This window comes from Trachemys scripta, chromosome 2 (genome assembly GCF_013100865.1).
Source record: "Trachemys scripta elegans isolate TJP31775 chromosome 2, CAS_Tse_1.0, whole genome shotgun sequence".
Classification (NCBI taxonomy): Eukaryota; Metazoa; Chordata; order Testudines; family Emydidae; genus Trachemys; species Trachemys scripta.
This window is the reverse complement of record NC_048299.1, coordinates 57,044,097-57,056,254: the sequence shown is the minus strand read 5'-3', so window position 1 is coordinate 57,056,254 and position 12,158 is coordinate 57,044,097. Positions and strand designations below refer to the sequence as shown.

The following is a 12,158-nucleotide window of genomic DNA, read 5'->3' as shown; positions in this document are numbered from 1 at the left end:
ATTTGCACCATCAACCAAACAATTCCCAAGACTTTTCATTTTAGTCACACTCTTGACAAATGGGAGATAACCACGTTGATTACATATTTGTAAAAAGCTTTCAGAAAAGCTTTTCTAGCCTCTATTTTACAATGGTGTATTCTTTGCTCCAAACAAAAAAGGTCACAAAAAGGCCACAGTTAAATGAATATTCTCTCTTTCCACCAGAGGGTGGGCTCTAATGTAAACGTGAAGAAAATTTTCACAAGTAACAGTAGTGCATCTGACAAAGTCTATTCAATGGACTGGGACCTGCTTACTTGAAAGACTCCATGGTGTACTTCTACACTTGTGACCAGTAGAGGTATTCAAGCTAGAGCCATCTGTTGAGAAGGAGCTACTGGCAGGACATTTTTCTTAGTTGCTCTCAAATTTTGAATTAACCCCCTTACTGCACCACCAGCCTCAGTTTGAAGTAACCTTAATTTGTTAATGTCAGAGCATTGTGTAAAATCCATCCCTTTTCCAGGTCATTTAGTGGGTGAGAGGGAATGGGAGATTTGTTTGATTATTTTGGTGCTCTGACTATATGCAGCTAGATTGATTGGACTGGCTTTCTCTATTATAAATTTTGTAAGTAATATTTAAACTGATGTGCAGGCACAAGGGACTATTGGATAGGCACTTTTTAAAGGCATAGAAATAAACAGTAAAATTTTCTCTCTCTGACATTTTGACAGCATCCTTTTAAATTCTTATGAAGAAATCCCAGTATAATCGAATTGGATTAAAAGTTAATAATTGCATTTGTACTGACTTGTGATATTATTCTAAGCCAAATACATGGATGTATGGCACAAAAATTAGAAAAGAAAAATGAGTTGTTCTATATTTTGTTGGGTAGGTGTGGTAAGGAGAGAAATGTCTACGTTTTTCTTGAATGTGTGCCAACTAACATTACTCCTTACTTTCATTTCTATGCCATTAGCCCTTCAAGGTTCCCAACAAGTTTTAACAAGCCTAGCTTATCTCTTTACTTCTTATCAGAAAGTGGGATATAAGGGCATAAAACTTCTGCTCAAATACATTAACTTTCAAATCAACTAAGTAAGCAATGAGTTAGAGTCAAAGATACTATATGCTTATTTAAGATAACCAGAGAATCAGCAGCTACTGTATATTAGGCAACAGAATAACCATTGTTTTCTATAGGAGAGCTTTCTATATCACAGTACTCCGTTAATATCTAAAAGATAACAGTTAACTAATTATTGCTCAAGTTTAGGTTAATATCTTGGGGCTCTTTCTACACAGAGCACTGTTTATAGGTTTGGACTTCCCATTTGGCTAAGTAATTCAGCTGAAAACACAGCTGGCTAAAGAACAAGTGTGAGTGCCTCCCATGGAGAAGAGTTCATGGACAGGATTCTCTTTCCATTATGTACCTCACCCTCTGGGAAATACGCTGGGTACAGGGAAGCCCAATGGCCATGTGCTGTGCTCACATGGCTATCTCTGCTCTACTTCTGCAACACTCCCAGCTGCAAGGGGCGTTCTGGGGAGGAGCCAAAGTGGGCCAATGAAGGCAGAAGGTGCGAGACATATGCCTGGGGTGTTCTCACAACTTGGCAGTTCTGAACCCCAGTAGGCTCCACAAGGGTCAGTGAAGCAGGGACTCAACTTAGGGAAGCTCTGAGGACTGCCCTAGCTGCTCCAAAGGCCGCACCATCTGTGCAGTCCCTGAACAGGGGAGGCCCAAGATACCTCTGCTGTGTCCTATGCTGGCCCCAGTGTAGGCATGACCCTGATGCAGAGTGATTAGGATCCTTCCACTGCAGAGGAAGAAAAACCTCCTCCAGAGCAAATGCTCAATCATTGGACCAGTCCTGAACCAGGGTATCCTACATAATTATGCAATTCTCTGTTACCAGAAGGGCCGGATATTTTCCCTGGAGTACAGATGGGGAGGGGCGACAGGAAAGAACGAGAGGAAAAACAACAACAAAATAAGTCACTATGGATGTGCTCCCACTGAAGTCAATGGCAAAGTTCCCATCAACTTCAGTGATGCAGGATCAGGCCCTATGTGACTGTGATACCAGTTTTGAGAAGCCAGTCTGTCAGACCTTTGGTGTAACTTAGCCTTGAGCAAAGCAGAACTTGGCATCTACTAAAAACAAGCAACTGGGGGCAAACATTCCAAATTCCAGTAGTAGGCTCTAGCTTAGAGCACCGCAGGCAGCCCCATTGCTTGCCCTCATCTATGGCTGGCCAGTTATGCAGACTGACCTCACAATCATAAATAAAAAAAACTAGGCAAATTCACTGTCACTAGCACCATTTAAAAAAAATAAAAGTTATTATGGTTCTTGTCAGACTCAAAAGACTAATTTGCACAATCATGGTGCCTAAGCATGTTCTGAGTTGGGCACCTTCTGTAAAGTACCATTGGACAGGAAAAAGAACCTTAATGTCTGCTCATGCTATAACTTAATGGAAACCCAGAGACAGGAGTTCCAATATCTCAGTGTTTCTCAAACTGGGGTCGCCGCTTGTGTAGGGAAAGCCCCTGGCAGGCCGGGCCGGTTTCTTTACCTGCCGCATCCGCAGGTCCGGCCGATCACGGCTCCCACTGGCTGTGGTTCGCTGCTGCAGGCCAATGGGGGCTGCTGGAAGTAGCGGCCAGTAAGTCCCTTGGCCCGCGCCACTTCCAGCAGTTCCCATTGGCCTGGAGCAGCGAACCATGGCCAGTGGGAGCCGCGATCGGCCGTACCTGCGGATGGGGCAGGTAAACAAACCGGCCTGGACCGCCAGGGGCTTTCCCTACACAAGTGGCGACCCCAGTTTGAGAAAAACTGCAATATCTTTTTAGCAAGATTTTCTCTAAGTCACATGCAGCTGCAAGTATAGTCATAGTCACAATAAAAATTACATTTTTTGAATATTTTTTACACATTTAAAAAATTTGATTTACACAAATGTTAATTAGATTAATTAAGTCTCACAAATGTTGGCTATCTGGGGTCGCTGACAGTATAAGCAAGTCCAGCAATGCATCTTTGATAGATGCTGGAAGTAAAGCAAAAAGAATAAGAAAAGGTAACGGACTGTGCACAAGATAGGAAGCTAAATTAAATCAGACATCTTCAGAAAAAAAGTTTTAAATCATTTCTTGTCTTTTTAGTTCTTTCTTTATAATCTCCAAAAATAGCACCTTAACATACAACAATCAAATGAGATGAAAACAAATGGGGGAGGGGAACTATATGTATTATCCCACATCTAGACAATTAGAGAAACTCAAATATGTTTCTATCAATGAGATGTGGCATATTCCTATATCAGATTACGGTAAGTAGCCTAGATTTGTGCTCCAAGAACGAAAAACATTTTCTTTGGTCTCGATTGAGAACAGAATCATGAGTCATGTCAACAAAACTGATCATTTGAAGAAGTTCTTGAATTTCCAATAATTTATATATTAACTAGCCATGTGCAATATGCTGTGTATTGAGATGCCTGTAGAACATTTGTGAGGAAATAGCTTGACATAGCTTATATATTGTGCAATGAATAGTATGAACTTTGAAGCTTCTGCACACACATTAGCTTTACCCGGACAGCTATTGTTTATTAAAGCTCTTGTTAGCATTACAAAACCCAAAGGCAAACATGTCCTGAAAACCTGAATAAAAGTAATGTTTTAGTGATGACAAGAAAAACATTACAGCTAATTGCAGCTTGGTCTTACTTTTTTGTCTCTTCAGTCAACGCTAAGGCTGCCTACAAAAGTAAGAATGCTCACCATAAAAAAAGAAAGTTAATACTTTTTGACTATGCTTGAGTTAGCACTAAGCTGAAAAGTCAATAGGCTTTAAATATAGAATGAGTGTTCTGAGATACACTGCGAATGCTGCCTTTGCATAGTCACTAAATAAGGAATCAATGCCTTAACAACTGATTAACTTATAACAACTTGCAATCTCCATTTTGTGAGACGTGACAATAGCTGCATTTTAATTAAGGTTTAGAACCTTTATTAAAGAAACTTTAATGTTTAATCACATTTTTATACCTGTTAATACAGGGAGCATTCAATAAATATTTTAAAAGGGGCAGGGGAATACAAGTTGAAGGTTAGATAGTGCAAACTGCACACAGCCCGGAGTCTGGGGCAACGTGGTTCTGAACCATGCTGGGGATACAAAAGATTGTCAGAACACAGCAGTGCTCCAGCCATGCTCAGGGGCGGCTCCAGGCACCAGCGCAGCAAGCGCGTGCCTGGGGCGGTAAGCCGCAGGGGGCGGCCTGCCAGTCGCTGTGAGGGCGGCAGTCAGGCGGCCTTCGGCAGCGTTTCTGCGGGAGGTCCGCCAGTCCCGTGGTTTCGGCAGCAATTCGATGGTGGGTACACCGAAGCCGCGGGACCGGCAGATCACCCGCAGAACCGCTGCCGAATCTGCGTGACCGCGGACCACCCGCAGGCATGCTGCCGAACTGACTGCCGTGCTTGGGGCGGCAAAAACATAGAGCCACCCCTGGCCATGCTCATGCTCTCTCAAATCACCATCACTTAGGGCTAGGAGAGAGGTATCATAAGAGTCATAACAACCAGCTCTTTTTTCCAGAATGGCTTTAAGGCTTTCATGGAGTGCAAAATAGCCTTAATGGGACTAGAATCTGGTCCTAATATTTTGCCAGAATTTTAGCCTGATCTTAATAAGAATGGTTTCATTATTCTAATCAAACAGAATATTTTGCAATATGCATATTGTAGATGAAATCCTGATCCTGCTGAAGTTAATTGCAAAACTTCCATTGATTTCAGTAGGCTCAGGCTTTTGCCTTATGAATGTTAATATAGTAAAAAAGTTAGAAAAATAAAACCTAATACATTTCAAATTATACTTGCATGATTTTTGCAATTTTTTTACAATTAAAAACAAATCTAAAATATTTCAGATATTTGCAAAAATCACCATGATTCATAGTACCTCATTTTCTTCCATCCCCTATTAATATATATATGAAATCATTTGCATAATCTTAATATTTTGTTCTGTACTAAACAGTGTCTGTAAAAAGGGAATCTGCTTACCCAAAAGATGTGCTCCCTGTGTGCATTCAGAGTTCTAGCTGCCTACTTTAGTGACAAAAATAATTAACAAGTGAGCTCTACTGCTGAAAGCCCTGCAGCACCCACAAGGAGGATAAAGGAAACCTAAATTCCAATCATTTGCACCTGTACAAACACAATGACGGCAGTGGGTTGCAACAGATGTCATGATGGCCATAATCTGAAAACAGAGGAGTTACACAAATGTAGCTAGGTTATAATTTGGGTATGCAGAATTTTTATTACTGGTGAAGACAGAAGAGAAAGAAAAAAAGCTTATTTTCACTTTCAGAATGCAAGTAGAGTTTGCAGGGGTGGTGTTAGAAAACCTCTTACCTTGTAAACTGATAACACTTGTGGTGAAATCCTGGCCCTATTGAAGTCATTGGTAAGTCCATTGACTTCAATAGGACCATCATTTCCCACTTGATTTGGCTTCATGAAGCGAGAAACATGGAAACTCAAAATGCCATTTGGTCAGAGTAGAACCATGCAATCAGAATCTATCAAACTGACAAAGGCTCTAATCCACTAAGGTACTTAGAGACTACTGAGATCCACAAAGTCCCCATTCAGCTGCCCCTTAACCCCGTAGGTGCCTAAACTCACTCAGTGAGTAAGTTTTCAGGGTAAAAGTTCCCTGGGCACCTAAGTTTCTACCTTTGGGCCTGTACTCTGCTACCTCACTCTAGGCATCTCGATGCCTATCTCCCATTAAGCCCCAGTGTAATCCAGGAACCAGGGGAAGACAGGCAGAGGAGTGCCTCTCTCACCAATAGGGCCTGATTTAGCAAGTGTGTTCAGAGGCCACCTACTGGATTGAGTCCCATTAAAAATCTTGTAGTGGCAGGAAGCAGTGGTGATACCACTTCCCCCCTTATCACTTTTAGCCCAGTGGTTAGAGCTCTCAGCTGGGATGTGGGAGACCAGGTTCAATTCCCCTCTCTACCTGAGCGGGGGAAAAGATTTGAACAGGGCTCTCCCACATGACTCAGAAGAGTGCTCTAACAATTTAGCCATGGAAGATACTGATGGGGAGGCTGCCGCAGTCTCTCTTTATCCTTTGTTCAACAAGAGTCATTGGAGAAGGGGTACTGGACCCAGGGTGTCCCATCTCCACAGGTAGTGGGTGGAGTCCCCCTGAAGACCAATGTTCAAATCCTCAAAAGATCCTGATAGATGCTTTTTCGACACTTGTGCACCTCATAAAGTCTCCAAAGAATTCAGCTAGGAGAAAACACAAGGAAAACTGCTCTTGAGAAGACAAGTATAGAATAGCAAGAAGTGATGGAGGTCAAGTCCTGGGTGCATTAGCAAAGTTGCTTGGGAAATCTGTATAATGCCTACCTATATTCTGCCTGGCTCTAATAAATTTTTCACTTTCACAACCATTAAATCTTTTCATAACTGTTAAGAAAAAAATTAAGAAACACCAATATGAAAAGTGCAACATTACCACATTATTGTAATCTGAAGGGTCATATGTTTTCTCCTTAAAAACTTTACAGCTTTCTATAAATTCTTCATTCATCCTGTAGATTTGTTCACTCAAAGTTTTCCCCTTGACTCCACCAAACTCCAGCTTTTCCAGTTTTTGAAATTCCAACATGATAACAAAGATATCCTAAATCATTGAAAAACATAATTAACTATGTGCCTTAACACAAAACAATGGAAACTATCATATTTGAGACATTTTTGCCTGGTTTGACTCATTTTGACCAAAACAACAAACAAAAACAAAAATGGAGTTAAAATCTGCACGGCTTTGAGTAACCAGGATGTAAAAAAGAAAGGTCCAGATTCTCCAACTGACTGCATGTAGACACAGGGTTCATCTACGCAGAGGGTCACTCACAGGATTATAACCCAAGTGGAAACAAAATTAAAATTATCCAATCCAAATACATAACTGTAAAATTTGTTTTAATTTCATCAGCATCCAGGTAGAAAGAATTAGTGGAATATAAACAAACACTTTCATGTATAATGTGTTGATTTCTTGTCATTATGCGCAACAAAATGTTAACATGAAAGTTAAACATAAATTTTATTCAGAGAAGTAAGGCTGAACCTAGTGTCATCTTCTTTGTAGTCTGTGCCAAATTAAATTTAATTTCTATGTTCTCCAATTTCACATGAAGGAAATAAGTGTCTTGTATCCCAGAGAGATTAAGGGAACTGTTTGATAATGTATTTAGAAATGCATACTGTGATGGGTTCGGTCACAGAGACCCCCTTGGGACTGTCACTGATGTGCTGAAACTACCTCTGAGCCCGTTTTCTCTGATGGCTTGGGACTCCAGACATAGAAATAGTGCATGCAAACAAATAGGATGAACACACTCGGTAGATCATATGCTTTGTAATGATACCTTACAAGAGACCTTTTGCATGAAGCATATTCCAGTTACAGCATATCCACACTTATATTTCCATAAAACATATGGAGTGCAACGTCACACTCTCCTCCTGAACTTACTGCCAGAGTCTTGGACACTGTCCATGGCAGAGGCAGTACATGTAAAATCCCTGTTTGTCTCTGGTTACACACCCTCCCAGTATCCTTACTTTTCTGTCCCTATTCCCTTCCGGGCTCAGAGGTAGTTTCAGCACATCAGGTGACAGTCCCAAGGGGGTCTCTGTGACCGAACCCGTCACACAAACTTCCAACTATTTTCAGGAATAAAAGAAAACAAGTTTGTCCGGCTATCTGAAAGGAGGACAGGAGACACTTGATATGGATTTAATCAGGCCACAACTTTATTATTAGAGGTGTCTGGGACTATCAGGCAGATAAAAGTGTACAGTGCAGCAGGCAACTCCATGTTCATTCAAACAACTACTCAGGACTTCCACCAGCCCCCTTCATTTTCCATCCAGGTCCCCCAGACAACCCATGGCTTGGACTTTACCATTAACCCCCCCCCCATAGGGGGGTTAAGGTGGGCTATAAGATAGAGGGCTTGGCTCCCTGCCATACCAATCACAGGAGCCCCGAACCTCCCCCCGCCCTCCCCCACATTCCATTCCTTTAATCAGCACCTCCTTTTTAAGTCCTTTACCAGGCCATTTATCTGGTCACTGGATGCCTTCCCAATGGAGTACCTCCACTGGACATCCGCCCACACTTCCCACTGTGGGGAAGGCAGAAAAAATCCACTCCACTTAGGCCAATCTGGTGGTGAGAAAAATTCCTTCCGAGGCACTCTAAAAGAAGTGACAAGCGCAATGCCAACTGCAGGTCCTGACCAAACCTGATATTCGCCACCTCAAGGGGAGGGAGGAAGGATGGGTGCTGCCTTGCCTGCTGCCTGGAGAAAGGGCTTCTAATGCCTGGGCTTTCACCTTTTAAACTTTTTGCCCTATGTTCCCAGGGGATGAGTCAGTGTGGCCAAGCTGACCCCACCCACCTTTTTGCTGCAATTTCTGAATTCCCCCCCACCACCACCACTCAAAGCATTGCTACCTTCCTCCAGCAAGCCTGGACAATGTCCCCCAACTTCAGATGTGGTGCAGGCATTCTCAGATAATCTACACTGCTTGAAAAATGGATAAATATAATTGCAAATTGTAAATAATACCTCAATTTTCACTAAGCGGTTGAGAAATAGGTCAAATCTGGCAAACACCATATTAGATTGGAAATCCCACGGTTTAAATTCCTTGCCATTGGTGAAATAACTTGCCAACTTTTCTCTGTGGCTAAAGAAGAAATTCTTAAAGCTCCTTAAGGTATTTACAGCTATTTGCACATGTTCCAATGTTTCTTCAATTTCTCCTTTCAAAAGATCTTCTGGTGAGAGGTATGATCTAGCCTAGAATTTAAAAAAAAAAAAAAAAAAAAAGATGATAGGGGAAGACCAAAAAAGTCACTGCTTATCATAGCTAGCCATGACTTCAGTCAAAAAGACACTTCTTACTCTCTATGCAAGTTCTAATAATATTTAAATTAATTTTAATATTTATATATTAATATATTAATAATTTTAAATTGTTAGGCCTAAAAATTCTAGCTTGTCAATTTTCCCAAGTTACATTTCAGATGATTTAAACAAAAACGTGTTTAAAAAAAATCAATATTTGCTGCAGCATATCATGTCCTCAAAATGTCAAATTTGTCACATAACCCATGGAATCAAGCCAGCCCTGGCGTGCTATCTTTGTACACAGTGACAGTGCAGTGGTTTTTTCATAATGGGCAAAAAAACACAAACAAAAACAGATCAGCAACACTTGGAAAAATATTACTTAATATTAGAGACAGATTTCTCTGTTTATTGATAAATTCCTATCTTAGCTCTCTAATCTTTATTACACACACAGTTAGAACTGCCAGCCTCAGACTGGTATGACTTTTATTTTATACATTACTGGAGCTTTTTTTTTTATTTTAATTTTTAAAGAGGGCTCATTCATGGACTCTTTAGCTATTCAAAATGAAAACCAGAAATAGCTATGTCACAGTAATTGTTTTATTATAGGCAGAGCTGGCAGCCTATAAGGTGCCACAGGACTCTTTGTCGCTTTTTACAGATCCAGACTAACATGGCTACCCCTATGATACTTGACACCTATAATAATGTTGCCCAACACTTCCCATTATTAGACTCTGCTACTTATAACTTTACAAAACTTTAATGGTTCAAGATGAAGCTTTCCATATAGGCTAAGACTGAATGTTTATTCATTTATTCAAGTTCTGCAAAAATGGTTCTGTCATTTCTAAATGTGAAATAAAGACATTGTTTTGTTCAAGTTAAAAAATTCTTACAAGTGTTTCATTGAGATGCTCTAGCACTTCTGTTCTTTATAGCAGGGACCAAAAATTTGGCAACGGATGTCACCAAATTGTCTTTTGTTTTCTCACTGAAAATGCAGCCAAATCTGACCAAATTATAAACCTTGGGAAATCGCCATTTGCACATGCTCAATAGAGCCTTGTTAGAGGGTAGAAGCAAAATTCTCTCAACCTTTCACCTTTGGAGAAGGAGGAAGTATCCTGACTCAAATGCAGACGGGTTAGAAGCAGAGCAGCAGGAGCAGGAAAAGGGATAAGAGAAGGGAGAACAGGAATAGGTTGGGGGGACAGGAGCAGAGAGAGAAAGGGACAGGCTGGGCGTGGCGGGAGCAAAAGGGTCTAACCACTAGAGAACACTCCCCTCAAGTCTAAATTGAACCCAGAACTCCTCCATCCCAAAGTTCTAACTGTGTACAAAATAGTTAATAATCATGTAATTAAAGGGTGTATCATAACACAAACACACAAAGGTTGCACAAGCAATCTTAATTCTGATATTTCCTAACTTTTGAATACTTGACTTTGCAATCTTCACATTCTAACATTGTTTTTGGAATAATTTTGCATATAGACTCTGGATAGAATTACCGAGGTTTCAAGATATTAGTTTTCTAGCTATAGATATTTTTAAATAAGTAGTAAAGTAAATCATGTAATTAACTATAGTTGAACTTTTCTTTAACAGGAAAAACTGCAAAGCAAAAAATTTTCTTTGTGAAATAGAAAGCAATTTCCAACGAATCTAAGAAATAATTTAACAAAATTGTAGCCTAACGCAAAGGTTGCTTATCTATTTTGCTCATTACAACAGTGACCTGGACTAAGCCTTTACCAGTGGGATCTCGATTACATTTAAAGTTATTCTCAAAATTCTCCAATGAAATGAATCAGAGTTTTGTCTGAGTATTAAATATGAGATTAGGCTCTTTTTTTACAAATTTACTATTTTTTTTTCAACAAAGCAAAGCTAAGTTTAACTCTTATTGACAGCATTCCTGTATATAACTATTTATCCTCATTGTCTATTTTCATATTAAGTACTTTGCTCTAGTGAACCATTCAGTACAACCAATTTAATCAAGGCTTCACTAGACGGATAACCTCAAGAGAATAAATATATTTGCTATTACATGACTGTGTATGGTTACATTCAAAGCCCCTGAAAAAGTATTTAATTATTAGCATTACTCTACTAAAACTGGTATTGTACAATTAATTAATAACACAGTAAATATATTATTACTGACTCCTTTAATGACTAAAGTAGTGCATGAAATAACTAGATAAAAACATTTTAAATACAGAGATAGAAGCCCATTTTGACTTTCAGTTGACTTGAGTAATATAAAATCAGTGCATGGTAAAAATATCTACTTTTGGTGTAAGCAAATATACTGTTAAAATAAATAAACAACAATAATAAATAATAATTTGTACTTCAATAGCTCCTTCCATCAGATTATGTCAAAGTGCTTCACAAGCATTAATGAATTAAGTCTCAACATACCTGTGAGATATGAAAGTATTAGTATCTCTGTTTTACAGATAATAAAACTGAAGCAGAGAGTGGTCAATGAAGCAGCGCAACATCACAAATTGAGTCTGTGACAGAGTTTGGAAATAATCCTGATATCTGGACACCCAGGCCTGTATTATAAAAAACTAGATGGGACTGCTATAGAACAGTACCAGGAGACAGAGTGGTCTCACAGTTAGACAGCAGACTGGGTTCTACTGTCAAAAAGCAATTCGATACCTACACAGATCCACAGACCTACCACTGAACCATAAGTTTCAGTACCACTTTGGGCACTCAGTTTCCACAACAGTAAAATGGGGATCACAACAATAACTGGGGTGTTGTGAAAATAAACCAACACCCTTGGATGAAAATTCTCTGTCTATATACAAGAGTAAAGCATTATTGTTTTTGCCTGGTCAGGCTTATTCAAATTTGATGCAAACTTGTAATTAATGGTTGTTACATCAGATCTAAGAACTGAATTTATTAAATGAGTATACTTCAAATGAGAAATTACTTACACAACAGACTGGGAAAATCCCGGCTCTGCTGCCATCTCGCTTTTATTTTTCCTCACTCCCTCACCACTCCTCTCTCACAAATAGATAAAGCATTATACTCCCACCCCCAGTTATTTTTCATCTTTAACTCCAACACTCTCCATGCCTTACTTTGCAGCCAACATAGAAGTGGCCATATATTCTTTGAGGTTTCCTTTCAAGTCAGTCAGCATCACTTCTAAC

General features: G+C 39.8%; 1 protein-coding gene across 1 annotated transcript in view; it reads right to left on the bottom strand.

Annotated features, from left to right (window-relative positions):
- DNAH11 (dynein axonemal heavy chain 11) overlaps positions 1 to 12,158 on the bottom strand; it is a 294,982-nt gene that overhangs the window by 247,917 nt on the left and 34,907 nt on the right. Inside the window, exons 7-8 of the mRNA XM_034759480.1 lie at positions 8,677 to 8,910; positions 6,549 to 6,716 (exon numbers count right to left, since the gene is read on the bottom strand). Coding sequence (XP_034615371.1) covers positions 6,549 to 6,716; positions 8,677 to 8,910 — 402 coding nt within the window. The remainder of the gene's footprint in view (positions 1 to 6,548; positions 6,717 to 8,676; positions 8,911 to 12,158) is intronic.